Here is a 13,077-nt window from a genome sequence, read left to right as displayed (position 1 = left end):
TAGAATGTAATAGTACCATAATGCGTCGGAAACGTACTTCACGATTAATTAATGCGTTATTAAATTGCAATGCCGAATAATTTACGACTATGCCGCGTTACAATTGTGCAAATGTATAACGCACGAGGCGTAAAAGTGTCATGTATATTAATAATTGCATTTACCGATCTATTATTGGTAATCATTGAACTTGAAATTATAGCTAATAAGGTACCAGTTTATTTTCCTAAGAAATGCAATTTCTAAGTTAGTGTTCTCGTGCTCATTTTTTGCAATTATTAATAAATTATTATTTTTGTCACTTCTCGCGCAGAAATATCAAGCGAAATCGCTATCTCGTCGTTCTTCTAGCGTTATTATTTCTTGTGTTTAAATTCTTTAGCCATGCGAACCGAATACCGTGTAAATATGTGCAAAAATTGATAATCGGGTATAAATTTTAATATAATCGTGTATTGACATAATGTTAAATTGTTAGATAAGATCGTTCTGCAAGAAGTGGCTCTCGTGAATTCATTCTTTTGGAAAACGATTCGGCTATGGATTTCGTGGCTAAAAGTCCGTACATTCGTCGCTCTTACTCGAAATTTTGTGTGACGTCTTTTTCCAAATTTCTACCTTTCTGCCTTTTCGTCGGCAAACGGCAACTTCCGATTGGCGACACGCTGAGCGTTGCTTGCGCGCCGCAGGGATTTCCCTTGGAAATTGCAACGTGAATAATTTGTCGCAATATGCAACGTTTGTCGCGCCAACTTGCTAAAATATTTCTATTGGGGTGCATCTTGATTCGCGCACCTTTTAAAGCGTCCCCAAAGATTCTGATCCGTGAACTTTAATTTTGTGTACGATTATACAAAGCGGCACATATTCGTATTTCCAGGAAGAGAGAAAATCATGTCCGTTTTGTATGTACACGCGTTCGAGTTATGCGATAATATATTTATCACATAATCTGAAGGTTGCATTATATAGTCACATTATGAAATATTCATAAAATTTGAATTTTCGCACTGGTGAAAATTAGATTATTGTTTATAATAGAATATTACATTAACATTAATACATTAGAAGCCTTTAAAGTTCAATGATAATTAATTTGCAATGAATACTTCATGAGAGAAATTTCGCCTCTTAATTAATATAACTAAATTATGTGCAATTATATTATATCGAATCCCGTGGTCTCGAGTAAATGCGGTCTCGTTAAGTATAAGTAATATCCAAACAATATTACATAATTATAATTATATATTAGCAAATATTCCGAAATGTTTGCATACGAGCCGTGGCCAATCGGGCATTGAATGGCGGAGAAATATGTGAAAACTTGCCAAGTAGAAACAATTATTTTTCTGCGGACGCCAGGGAACCTGTCCACTCGCGTATTACGCCTGAGTTAACTGATAAAACTTCTTTCTAGCCGTTTTCCGGACGTCAGCTCTATTTTTTTCAACAGCAATCGGTAAATAACGAGTCGGAGGCGCCATACGGCATGTTTCCTGCTATCCATTCGCGAAATGAAGTAATATGATTTTACACAGACGATGAAATGATACAAAAAATCGTCAAAGCATTTGATGTCAACCAATAAAAAGTTTCGAAAGGCGGTCTTACCCATTTAAACTTTCACTAAGGAAACGCACCCTTTGAACGCGTCAAACAATTCATAGATTAACGAAAAGTATACAGTTTGCTTATATATCCCTTCTTAAATCGCTCGTTTCTTCTCAAGGGAACTGAAATTGCGCGCGAGGGAAAACTTCTGTTTCAACTTTCGTTTATTTCAAGCACGCCGAACTTTCGTCTGGAAACATTTGTCGGTGAAGGAGGTGCGATTCGCGAAACGATAGTGCTTAACTTTTTGCCCGCGTGAAAGGTGCTTTTGCATACGTCGCCATATATATACGCGCTGATTGATGCGTGCATGTGTATGCAAGCAAGTTCTCGCGAGAGTGGAATGCCGGAAGTCGAGCTGGACTACCGTTGGTGTCCTACCGGAAATGTCGTCTTGCTCTACGACCGGAATCGAGCCTTGAATGTTAGCTCTTCCTACGCGAATTTATCATCCCGAATCCCTGAAGACCCGGGAGGATTTCCCGTCGTTCCCTTTCGACTCACAATAATACGAATCGCCGTGTAGAGCCTCGAGCGAATAGGATTAAGTTAGTTTGCACGATCCGGTTTTTTACCAGAGAAATCACAGGGAAAATCGAAGGATTGGAAAAATGTATACAGGTATATACGATACATATATATATATGTGATTTATTTGAAGAAGTAAAGAATACGAGTTTCAATGTGAACTGAAACAAATATGTGATGAAATAATATGATATGCGCATAAAATATTTACTAGCGAAGAATAAGTATAACAGTAAATCCGCAATATTGTTGCATACAGACTTAACTATGACTATTTAACATAATTATTTATAATATCAGATATTTTTCGTACTCTTACATCAAGTATCATATTGAATATTTAGAATTCTTAATTAGTCTATTTACAATTAATTGTGCGAAATTCGACAAAAATTGTAAAAAAGTAATTAGAAAAAATTCATTATATGATTTGAATTATTATATAATTCATTATTATATTTATTAAGAAAAAAATATTCGTTATTTGCGAGATATTGCTATTTCTCCTATTGAAGAAAGAAAAATCTTTGAAGGTAGCACTGATATAAGAAAAGGTAGGCACGCTTCGGATAACGTAACATTACTCGATGGACTGGAAGTCGGAAATCCGTGGATAAACTCTAACGCGAGCAGCTTCGATTTCCTCCATGCAAGCCACGTCGGGTCTCGTCTCTTTCTCGATCGATTCCGGCGGAAAACCTCCGAAAAGTGTCTGCAGATCCTTCGCGAACGAGGGTGGCTCCCAAGGAGGAACGCAAGGATCTGTCGTGACGACGGTACGACACACCTTTCTTCCCTTCCGTGCCACAAGGATCCTCTTCGTCGTGCTCGTGACCTCCTTGGCGAGATCCTCTTCACCCCTTCGCGATCCAGCTCTTGGAGTGTCTCGAAGTTTTTCCGTAGCCGCAGCACTGTATGGAAATATCGTAGCTAAATTATCGGTCGCCGAATATTGGACAGAATACGGCGAAAAATTCACATTTCGAATGTACGGGTTCTTAAAATGATGGGAACTCAATGGGATGTTCTATTTTCACGCAAATGTATTAAATATTGTTTCTATATACTATGATCCAGCGCTGTTTATCCAATATTAGTAGCAAATAATGCTCGGAATAATATCGATTAAACGAAATAAACAATTGCATTTAAATAGGCCGAAGATAAAAATAGAAAGCTCTCGGGACACACTTAAAAAAAGACAAAATCTTCCGAAAATAAAATTCTAAAAATAAAAGTCGAAGTGCAATTCTGATGAAAAATGTAAAACCAGAACTAACTTGCTTTTCAAAGCTTTCTTCGTGAATTTCCTTGCTTTTGTCATTACTATGTTGGCTTCTTGGATCTCCTTTTTGGCTTTCCTCGCATTTTCCGTCATGCCGGCGAATTCCTCAGGCGGTGCCATTTTCTGAAGGAAACGAATTTTTTCTTCCTCGCTGTACTTTCTAGTTAGCTCCCTGCGCTTATGAACGCGCAGAAGCTCCGTCCAGCATTCCCTTTTTTTCTGTCTCATTTTTTTCTTGATTGACAATCTTGCTCCGATGTCATCATCTTGCAATCTCATTTTTTTGTCGATCTCACTCCATTTCTCACGATCTTTGACTGCTCGATCTTTAGACCTAATGCCAGCAATTCAATATATTTTTTCTTGAATTTTAAAGTTGAGAAAAAAAGAGAGAGATAAATGATAGTTGGATCGGAATTTAAGTGAGCGTCATTCAAATTCCAGTGATATCAGGAAATCTAAAAAAATCACTAAGATTCTATCAATTTTAACGATGTTCGAGTCTCTTCAGCTTCTCCATCCGATATGTTAACTTTTTAATGAGGATATAATACGCGACGGAAATGTAATATAATGAAAAAAGTACTTTGTGCATGGCGTTACACACTATAAAATAAATGTAAAATTAATAAAAAGTTTATGTAATACAATGCCTGTTGTATATGTAAAATATATCTTGACATAATTATTAAATACTAATAAATTTTAGACTAATTATAAAAAGTCATAACATACAAACGAATTAAAAGAAAAAATTGAGATATTTTTAAATACAACATAATACAATGTATGAGTCGGCTTATAGCGGAAACTTCTGTCAGAAGTTTTCTTTGTATAATAATATTTTTATAGACAATCTTTTTCTAATTGTAAGAAAAATCTATCTATTATACTAACATTAAATCTGTGGACACCATACCTAGTTAATTTTCTAGAACGAGGCGTAGTCCTGCGGCAGCAAATATCAGGTTTGCAGACACCTTTACAAGGCTTCGCTAGCCTGAAAATGACGGGCATCAGTCGCTTCTTCCGCGCCTTCTTTCTGCGCTTTCTCTTGCTAATTTCCTGCAGGAGAGATTCTACTATCGCTTCCACCAACGAAGGCAAGGGCTCTTCCGCCAACAAAGGCAAGGGCTCTTCCGCCATTGCCTTCTCCTGTTCAACGTCTTGCGCTATTTCCGCCTTGGAAATTTCGACGCTCTCGGTTTTCTTATATTTTTCTCGCTCCTCTTTGAATATTTTCTTGGATGGTATTTTTATCTCGAGTCCTGTTGCTTCATCTATCGGCAAATGCGAATCCTTTTCGATTTTTCGACTGGCGAGTTTTTTTATGAAACGACTCAGTTTTGAAGGTGAGATATCCAAATCTTCCATCTCTTCATATTTCTGCTTTTCCTATTTGACGCAGAAATATGATATAGATTAAATCAACATTATAGATAGAAGCAATAAATATGATTATTTATTTATTTAATTACCTATGTGCGTTTGATTATTTTAACTGCATTAGATGCAGTTATAGAGAGAGAGTGTGTCGTAATATATAATATAATTAAAATTCTTATGTGTCTTATATATTGCAAATAATCTCTTGTTTATGATAATTTCTTTATAATATTTAAATCTAAAATAATAAAAATTTGAAAATAAGCACATATTATTAAAAATTTATAATAGTAATAAACTCTTATGATTGTTATAATTTTTTCAATGACTATATATTCGAATTCGAGATAAGAAAATGTAATAATAAGAAATAATGATAAAATTGCTTAAAAATAATGATTGATTTAATAAATATCAAATTAATTATTCTAGATTTGACGTAAAATTATTGATAGTTACACATAATATAACACATATTATGGATTTACATTTCTAACAGCTATATTAAATCTTGTCCAGTATAATTATTATTTAGCGACATTTCGCGCGACAGTGGACAATAAATCACCACGAGGAGTAACAGGTCGCAGTCGAATGAAAAATAGATGAAATATTACAAAAGTTCTCTAATATATAACGGTTAGCTGACCGCGAGTGATATATTAGAAATTTTATTACACCAAGAAAATAAAACGTTGAAAGAAAGAAGAATAACGTGTGAAATTAAATATATTCAAATGACGAATTTTTGTGCAAAATTTAGACTCATAATACAAAGTAACTTTATACGAATTTCATTGAATAACTTTTTAATTTCTGACTGTTATTAAAGAGTTATTAAGCGCTATTTCTGATTCATTAGAAATTTTAATTTAAAAAATATTCCAATTAAAATGATTGTTTGAATTATTTTAAGAATTATTAAATAATTATTTTGATATTGTACCTTTTTTACAATCTCAAAGAATTTGTCTTCCACCTCTTGAAGTTCGGGAAACTCATCTTTAAGCTTTCGCTTAGATATAACTCTGCCCCTTTCTCGCAGATCTTTTAGCCTTTCTTTTTCAAGTTTTCGTCTATTGCGATCGTTCATTAATCGTCTATCCTTTTTTCTATCTTTCGGTTCCACTAACGCAACCTCTGACGTTTCCTCTACGGCAGTTTTAGCTAATTTTATTTCTTTCATTCGCGTGTCTATTGCCTTCACGAAACGAGAACATCTCTCCAGATACTGAACCGGTTAGAATCGGAAAAGCGTAAATAAATATTACATTTATTTCGTGTCTCTTTTTAACTGATTGTGTTTTTATAAAATTATAGTATAATGAACATAAAATAATTATACATAAAACGAAAAATTAGTGTGATCATTGATGTTTCAAATAAAGTATATTGTCAGAATACGCTATATCTTATATTATCAGTGATTCGCTTGTAACTCATAGATCAATTTCACATACTGCAAATTTATGAGAAAACAGACTGCCGCTTGAAGGCAAACTCACCGACGTAAGATCGTTTCTATCATTTTTGTCAAACGAATATAGCGCCTCTGACAACTCGACAAGATAAACGTTGCCGGCAGAATTTCCAATGGCCAATAAAGACCCCATCTCGTGTGACGTAACCGCAGTTAATTTTTGCTCGCATAGTTTCACTGCCAAGATTGGTTCTTGCAGGCCCATCAGAAGGTCCCACACAGTCAGCACACCGATACGCGTCGCTACGTAAAATATAGAGTGTCTCGTTTTGTTCCAGCAACCGCGAACTGCGTCCTCTGCCATAAATCTAAAGATTGATAATAATATGATAAAAATCTTAGGCTCAATTACGTTCTGCCCATATTACTAATTGACAAACAATTGTAATATATATGATTTTATTCGTACTACCATAAGAATTAATATACTATATTTTGAGATATGAAAAATTAATTAATATATATTTATGATTATTTATTAAATATTGATTGATTTAATATTGATATTTTAATATTAAATAGTATTAATTGCCCTAGACGTAACATCAATAACATTTATTGACTATCACAAGTGATTTGCATTTTGCTGCTGAATTACAATAAGTTAATAATTTATCATCAGAGTTTTCAATTTATGGTTTTAGTGGAATATATTTTAATTATTACTTAGCTATTATTTAGTTTAATAATTTTCAACTTATCGAAGACATGATTATATATTCATACATCTTTCGATTGCAAGCATTTTTGTGGAGTTACTTGTACTATAAATATTAAAGTTATTATTCTTATATATACTTAATTCTTCAAACATTTGATCTCAAATAGAAGAAAAATAAATACCTTGTCGACACGAGACAGCCGTCCTTAGTGTCTTCCGCCCAGACACGAGCTATGGAGTCGCCGACGGTCAGGAAGATCTTCGGATTGAAGCCGCTGCGATCGACGGAAAGAACCGGGCCGTAATGAGCATTAAATCTCAAGGCCATTCTCTCGGCCGGCGTTCTCGCCTTTTTCGAACCACTGATCACGATGCCATTCTCCAGACCGAACATGAACTTTGTGCCTACGCTGGGCTCGTAGTCGGCCGACGCGACTCCGATCGCCCGATCTATCTCCTGCTCGTTTGGCGCCTGAAGATCGAACACAAGAACTTCGGTCGGTCTTTGCAACTTCCTAGTATCCCACCACATCGCACGGCCATCCGAGGAACCCGAGAAGAACTCCGTATTACTCTTCGTGGCGATCCATTTGACTACCGTCGTGCAATCCCTTAGAAAATGCAAAAAGTACGGTATATTTTACAAAAAGGGATTTAATTATATCTCTTTATTAATTTAATTATATTCTTTTATGTCATATAATTATACATATTTTAAAGCTAGAACGAACATCTTTCTCGTATATACTGTTGCTGCACTTTTCACGGATAGAATAAAATAAAGAAGATTGAGTCGTTGCAAGCACGTTGGTGTTAAAAGAAAAATCACGCGCGACGTGAACGTGGCGAATGTCGTGTAAAAAATAGAATGAAATTTAATTGAGGGCGGAAACGCGACAGGGACAGTACTTTAATCATTCATTATCTTGCCGCGTTGAGCTCGAAATGGCTCTTTCGGCCGACCAAGAACAGCAGGGCACTCTGATACTGAATTATGAATCCCAAAGTTCCGACGTCGCGCCCAGGCATGTTCACGTCGAGATTACCTATGACTGAATTGACGATGAGACATTTGAACCGGAGTGGTGCCAGTCCTGACGTCCCAGCTGCAAACTTGGCCTGACACCAAGCCGCTAGCAAGTATGGAAGGATCTCGGGGATTAAACTCGCTGACCACCGTGGCAGATGGGGCCTCCAGTGCCATCCACGGCTTATTAGGATTGTCTGCCGTAATGTTTTTCGAATATGCGGAACCAGTTTCGCGACAGTTCGGTCGTCGACCGTGCAAACAAATGGAAAAACATCGCGTTATTTTTTGAAAGATTAAAAAATCGCGCTTGTGAAATTCGATTTCAAGCCATTAGAGACGTACCGTTAAAAAATACGGTAGCACGACTAAATATTTACGACTAAATATCTTCGACAAAATAACTCGGGAAAAATATCTCACGTCGAAATATTTCTCCGACACAATATTTTCGACAAAATATCTCAGAAAAACAGGGGGGCGGAACCTACTGCTTCCACGCATACACTTTTCGCGCGAAACGAGATGCCACATGGGTTTACGACTTTCCACGCGTGGAAAGCCAACGCATGTACTTTGAAGGCACACTATGTGTCTAGTTTAACAATAGTGGAGCCCCCCGCAGGGGGGCGGAACCTACTGCCCCCACGCATACATTGTCCACGCGAAACGAGGTGCCACATGGGTTCACAACTTTCCAAGTGGATTTGCAATAAACGCCTTATGTTCATCAGCTATATTGTTGATATTTGTGAAATTATCTGTCGGCGAGATATTTAGTCGCGAGATACTTTGTCGGTGAGATATTTTGACCAAGATATTTTGTCGAAGATATTTAGTCGGAGATCAATTGTTACGTAGCCAAAAAATACATGCGTTGAATAAAGTGTAGCTACATTTAATTTCCGATTATACGCGAGAAATGCAATATCGTTGGGTTTCCGTGCCCGATTTATTCGTGTGCGTTGTTTGGTTAGTGTTTTATTCGTTATATAGAAGTAAGATGATTGTAATTACTGATGTAGAAACATATTGCATTCTTTGTTCAATTAATCAATAACAATGCATTGCTGCTTGATTGATCAATAGTCTATCGAGTGCTGAATGGGCGTTGCGCGCAAGAGAAAACTGGCGTCGCATATTCGATCGCTAAAACTGAATTTTACATAGGACTTTTAATTTAACTTGTTTTTAATCTAATTTTTAATGTCACATCTCTTTCGAGAGGAGAAAAAATATCTATTTTTCATCTAAAAGAGCTCTAATATCTAGCTATTTTTAATAATAATATTATATTGTACATTTAATTTACTTCTATCATAATAGAGTTATATTGGCAGATATTTCTCATATATTTTTTATGTTAAGAAATTTACATCATTTATAATGCGATAAAAATTTAAGACTATAAGTTTTATTATGAGTAGTTAGACGATTGTCGAAAAGAAGCGTTCTTAACATACGAAAAACCGCACGTATTTCCTCGAAACGAGATTGTTATTTATCGAGGCAATTTGCATGCCGTAAAAATCGCCGTTACTAAAAACGTTAATGCAGGTTAAGAGTGGAAACTTATTGCGAACGTTGTACAACCGTAATCAAGTGCACCGTCTAAATGCAGTCAAGGCTTTTGCGCGCTTTTTATCCACCTACCAATCTGCCAGATGTACGCAATGTTGCTGTAATCTGGCTCGATTCCAAAGAAGCAGTACGAGACTGCCATTTTACTGCCAGAGTCTGGCGACCAAGAAATATTGTTCACCGATCTCGCCGGCGTTTGAGGATCCTCGTAGACGTTCACTGTCCTGAAATAGAATGCCATTGACTTTGACGCAGATTGAAATGATACAAAATATACTCAATATGGCATTTTAGTATTTTGAAAAATAATACAAATTCCACGTTCTGCCAGTTGCACGTGATGATGGACTTTGTAATATATATATCTCTATATATATATATATATATATATATATATCAATATTAATATACAGTGTTTGCATGACAAATGTATTATTGCTGTAACCTAGTTTACGTTGTGGAAATTTATTGTATTATTTCCGTCTCTGTTTTTATCACATGCCCTCAATATTCATCTATTAATTTTAATATTAAATTTAACAATGTTATATTATTTTACTTTATGTTTACACTCGATCACTTTACATTATTGAAATAGTGTGTACGTAACGTTTAAAAAAAGAAAGAAGAAGAAATCATTATTCTCACTACTTTCTTTTCAAAGTAGTTAAATTACTAAATAGTTACTAAAAGTTTAAAGCCGCCTGCAGCTCCCGCGCGCGCAGAAAATCGTTAGTTTAAAACAGAGAAAAGCAAATTTAGCGGTAGGATGCATAATTCATTCGCGTCCACTACGACTCCGGAATCCCGACATATGTTCAGATACCTTCGGGCTCAGCCCGGGTTTAAATTTTAAATCTTTTGATGGTCGAACCAACGTAGTCATTCTTGTCCTCCACGAATATATACATTTTAAAATTGTTCATCTGAAATCACACGTTCCGTGCGTGGTATCGATGTGTCGTATGATAATGGAAACTTTGATCGATTGAAATCCTTTCAACTGATCGAATTATTATTTTATGATTACGGCCACGTTTTTGCCAAATATATTTAACATAAATATTTCACACTTTTTACTACATTATTTTACTTTACATAACAATATCGATTCGTGTGTTTAAGGTGTATATATATAGATATATAACCACCTTATTTGCTACATGTAAAATATAGGTGAAACAGACGAAATTAAATTTTCACCTGAGACTACGAGGTTTCACCAATTCTGTAGGAATCATATCGTCGAAGTATTGTTCGTATATATTAAGTGCGCCATTCTGAAGAATATTGTGCTCCATTTGCTATGGAAAAGAAAACAACATGTTTTCTGTGTCTTTCGGAATAAAACATGATGTGATATCAATATCTAGAATCATGCAATCAATCAAGAAATTAATTATCAATTAATTTCTTGACGTTAGTATTAATTATTCTTTCAGGGTTCTGATTAATTCAGTTCTAGAATATCTCAATAATATAGAAATTTTCGATAATCCATTTAATATAGGTACTTGAAATAAGTTACGCAATTTCGGCGCCCAATCTTCGTCTTTCTCGATTCGTCTGCGAAATCTTGCTGTAGTTTCCTCGTCTTTCGGATTGATTTCCTTCGGCCAACCGCCCTCGAAGTGAAACATTCCACTGCTCTTCGTCTGACTGCCGACAGTTTGAGCCTGGAATTTCATAGGAATGATCGCTAGGACGATAATGTGAAATTCCACAGGGTTGACCACCGAATTGTGTGTGTTCAGACAACTTCATTTTCGTTTATTCCTCATTTCTCAATACAATAGAATAATATAATATTAACGATAAAGTAAGCGCGAATATGATTATTTTGGATGATTGTTTTATATTTTATACTACATACATAATATATATTTTACGTTGGTTAATTTCTTCTAAGCATATGGCAGAGCCATATGCTTTGAAATATATCCGCACAGAAATGCAGACATTAAAGTTATATAAATTGTGAAATTGTTGTTGCTCTTAAAGTAATGTCGAATGTCTGCCTTGAGTTGCCTCATTATAAAACAAAACGTGCTGGTCGTGTAAAATTCGCGTGAGGTACCCACGTCGTAGTTTCGTAGAAAGTTGCACGTTTGTGGCATCAAGTAGTGAACTCTGCGAGATGCGCGAATGTTGCGCCGTCAGGCGCGTCAGTCTAACGCCAATTTTATCGTAAGTTGCGTCTAGTTCCGTTAAAGTAAAGCGGAGCTGATTTTCGAATATATTAGTAGAGTTTTTGGACTGAGTTTAGGGAAGGGGAGGGTTGCCGTAAGGTATAGTTCCCCCTTTATACATCGGATCCGACATTGTAACGCTAAAGTCCTTATTAGAACTTTATACGGAAATTTCGAGCATGTAATCTTGTAAATTAAAGTACGAAATGAACAATCTTACAATCTTTTCACATTTTTCTTGCACACTTAATGAATTGTAATGATCAGATAATCAGTGTCGAATGTCATCAATTATTAATAGTTAACCTCGTGCAAAGCAAACTGTTTGCTGTGCTGCACGCCGACGTTGCAGTGAGACCTTATAATGTAATGAGCCATAGCGTCAGGATCTGGCTTGATCTCCTCGTCCAGTTGCGGGCCGCATATGTCGAAGATGCATTGCTTGCCAAATTCGGCGCGTGTTTTCAGAAAAATTTGTTTGATCTCCATTATATCGTTTTCACCGAACTAAACTGACGATTCTGACTCTCGCGCGCGTAAAGTTTTCGAAATCAATATTTAAAATGTGAGAGGGATCAGCGAATCTTTCGAAAGTGTCACACGTGTGTATTCCCACATGTGTTTTCCCGTGTGAAATTGTGCACGATCGGTTTTTCTTCTGATTCGATTAATATTTATCGTTTTTTTTCTCAATATATGAAATTCTACATTTGAGAAAAAGATATTACAGCGGTATAATTTTTTAAGAAAATTATAATAATTAAAATAAAACTTCTCCGAAATAACGATCCCAATTAGATTTATAATAAAAATTCAAACTATGGGTTTGAAATTTGGTTATCAAACATTGTCCGCTATAATTGTAATTGTACAGATTTAATTGAACTTTACAATTCTCTGAAAATTAATTTTTTAATAGGCCTATTTGTTTTAGCTGAACTTCTTGCACAGTTCACCTTTTCTCTTTTTTTCTCCAACGTGAAAAGAAAAAGAGGAAAGATGAAGAACCGTGCAAGAAATTCAGCTAAAATGAACAAACCTTATGATATTTCTCTTCCGAAGATGCAATATGTTTTGCAAAAATGTTTTTCTATGAGCATTCTTCTATATAATTAAATGTATTTTTATCACAATTAAAAGAAGTTAAAAAATTATTTCTCAAATTAAACGCAAAAGAAATAAAACAAAGCTAGAATTTTTACATCTTCATCAATCGCACATCCTTGAGCTATAAAACTTATTTAATTTCATTTATACGAATCTCTCGTTTTTTCGACCAAGCTGATTGAGCGAATAAAAGACACTGGTTAATCGGTGAAGGTTGCA

The 13,077-nt window shown here is 35.4% G+C and overlaps 2 protein-coding genes across 2 annotated transcripts in view; one reads left to right on the top strand and one right to left on the bottom strand.

Annotated features, from left to right (window-relative positions):
* Positions 1-13,077, top strand: part of LOC139787566 (furin-like protease kpc-1) — a 217,406-nt gene that overhangs the window by 144,182 nt on the left and 60,147 nt on the right. The gene's annotated exons all lie outside the window — the stretch shown is intronic.
* LOC139787474 (dynein axonemal intermediate chain 2-like) lies at positions 5,658-12,240 on the bottom strand. Its single transcript, XM_071726576.1, has 9 exons — positions 12,058-12,240; positions 11,077-11,238; positions 10,786-10,866; positions 9,635-9,806; positions 8,001-8,178; positions 7,137-7,565; positions 6,274-6,601; positions 5,760-6,044; positions 5,658-5,663 (listed from the first exon to the last, which is right to left on the bottom strand). The coding sequence occupies exons 1-9, from the start codon at positions 12,238-12,240 to the stop codon at positions 5,658-5,660; spliced, it is 1,824 nt and encodes a 607-aa protein (XP_071582677.1).

This window comes from Temnothorax nylanderi, unplaced genomic scaffold (assembly GCF_030848795.1).
Source record: "Temnothorax nylanderi isolate EJ_2023f unplaced genomic scaffold, tnyl_v1.0 TNYL_tig0010_pilon, whole genome shotgun sequence".
Classification (NCBI taxonomy): Eukaryota; Metazoa; Arthropoda; class Insecta; order Hymenoptera; family Formicidae; genus Temnothorax; species Temnothorax nylanderi.
This window is presented reverse-complemented; position numbering and strand designations above follow the sequence as displayed.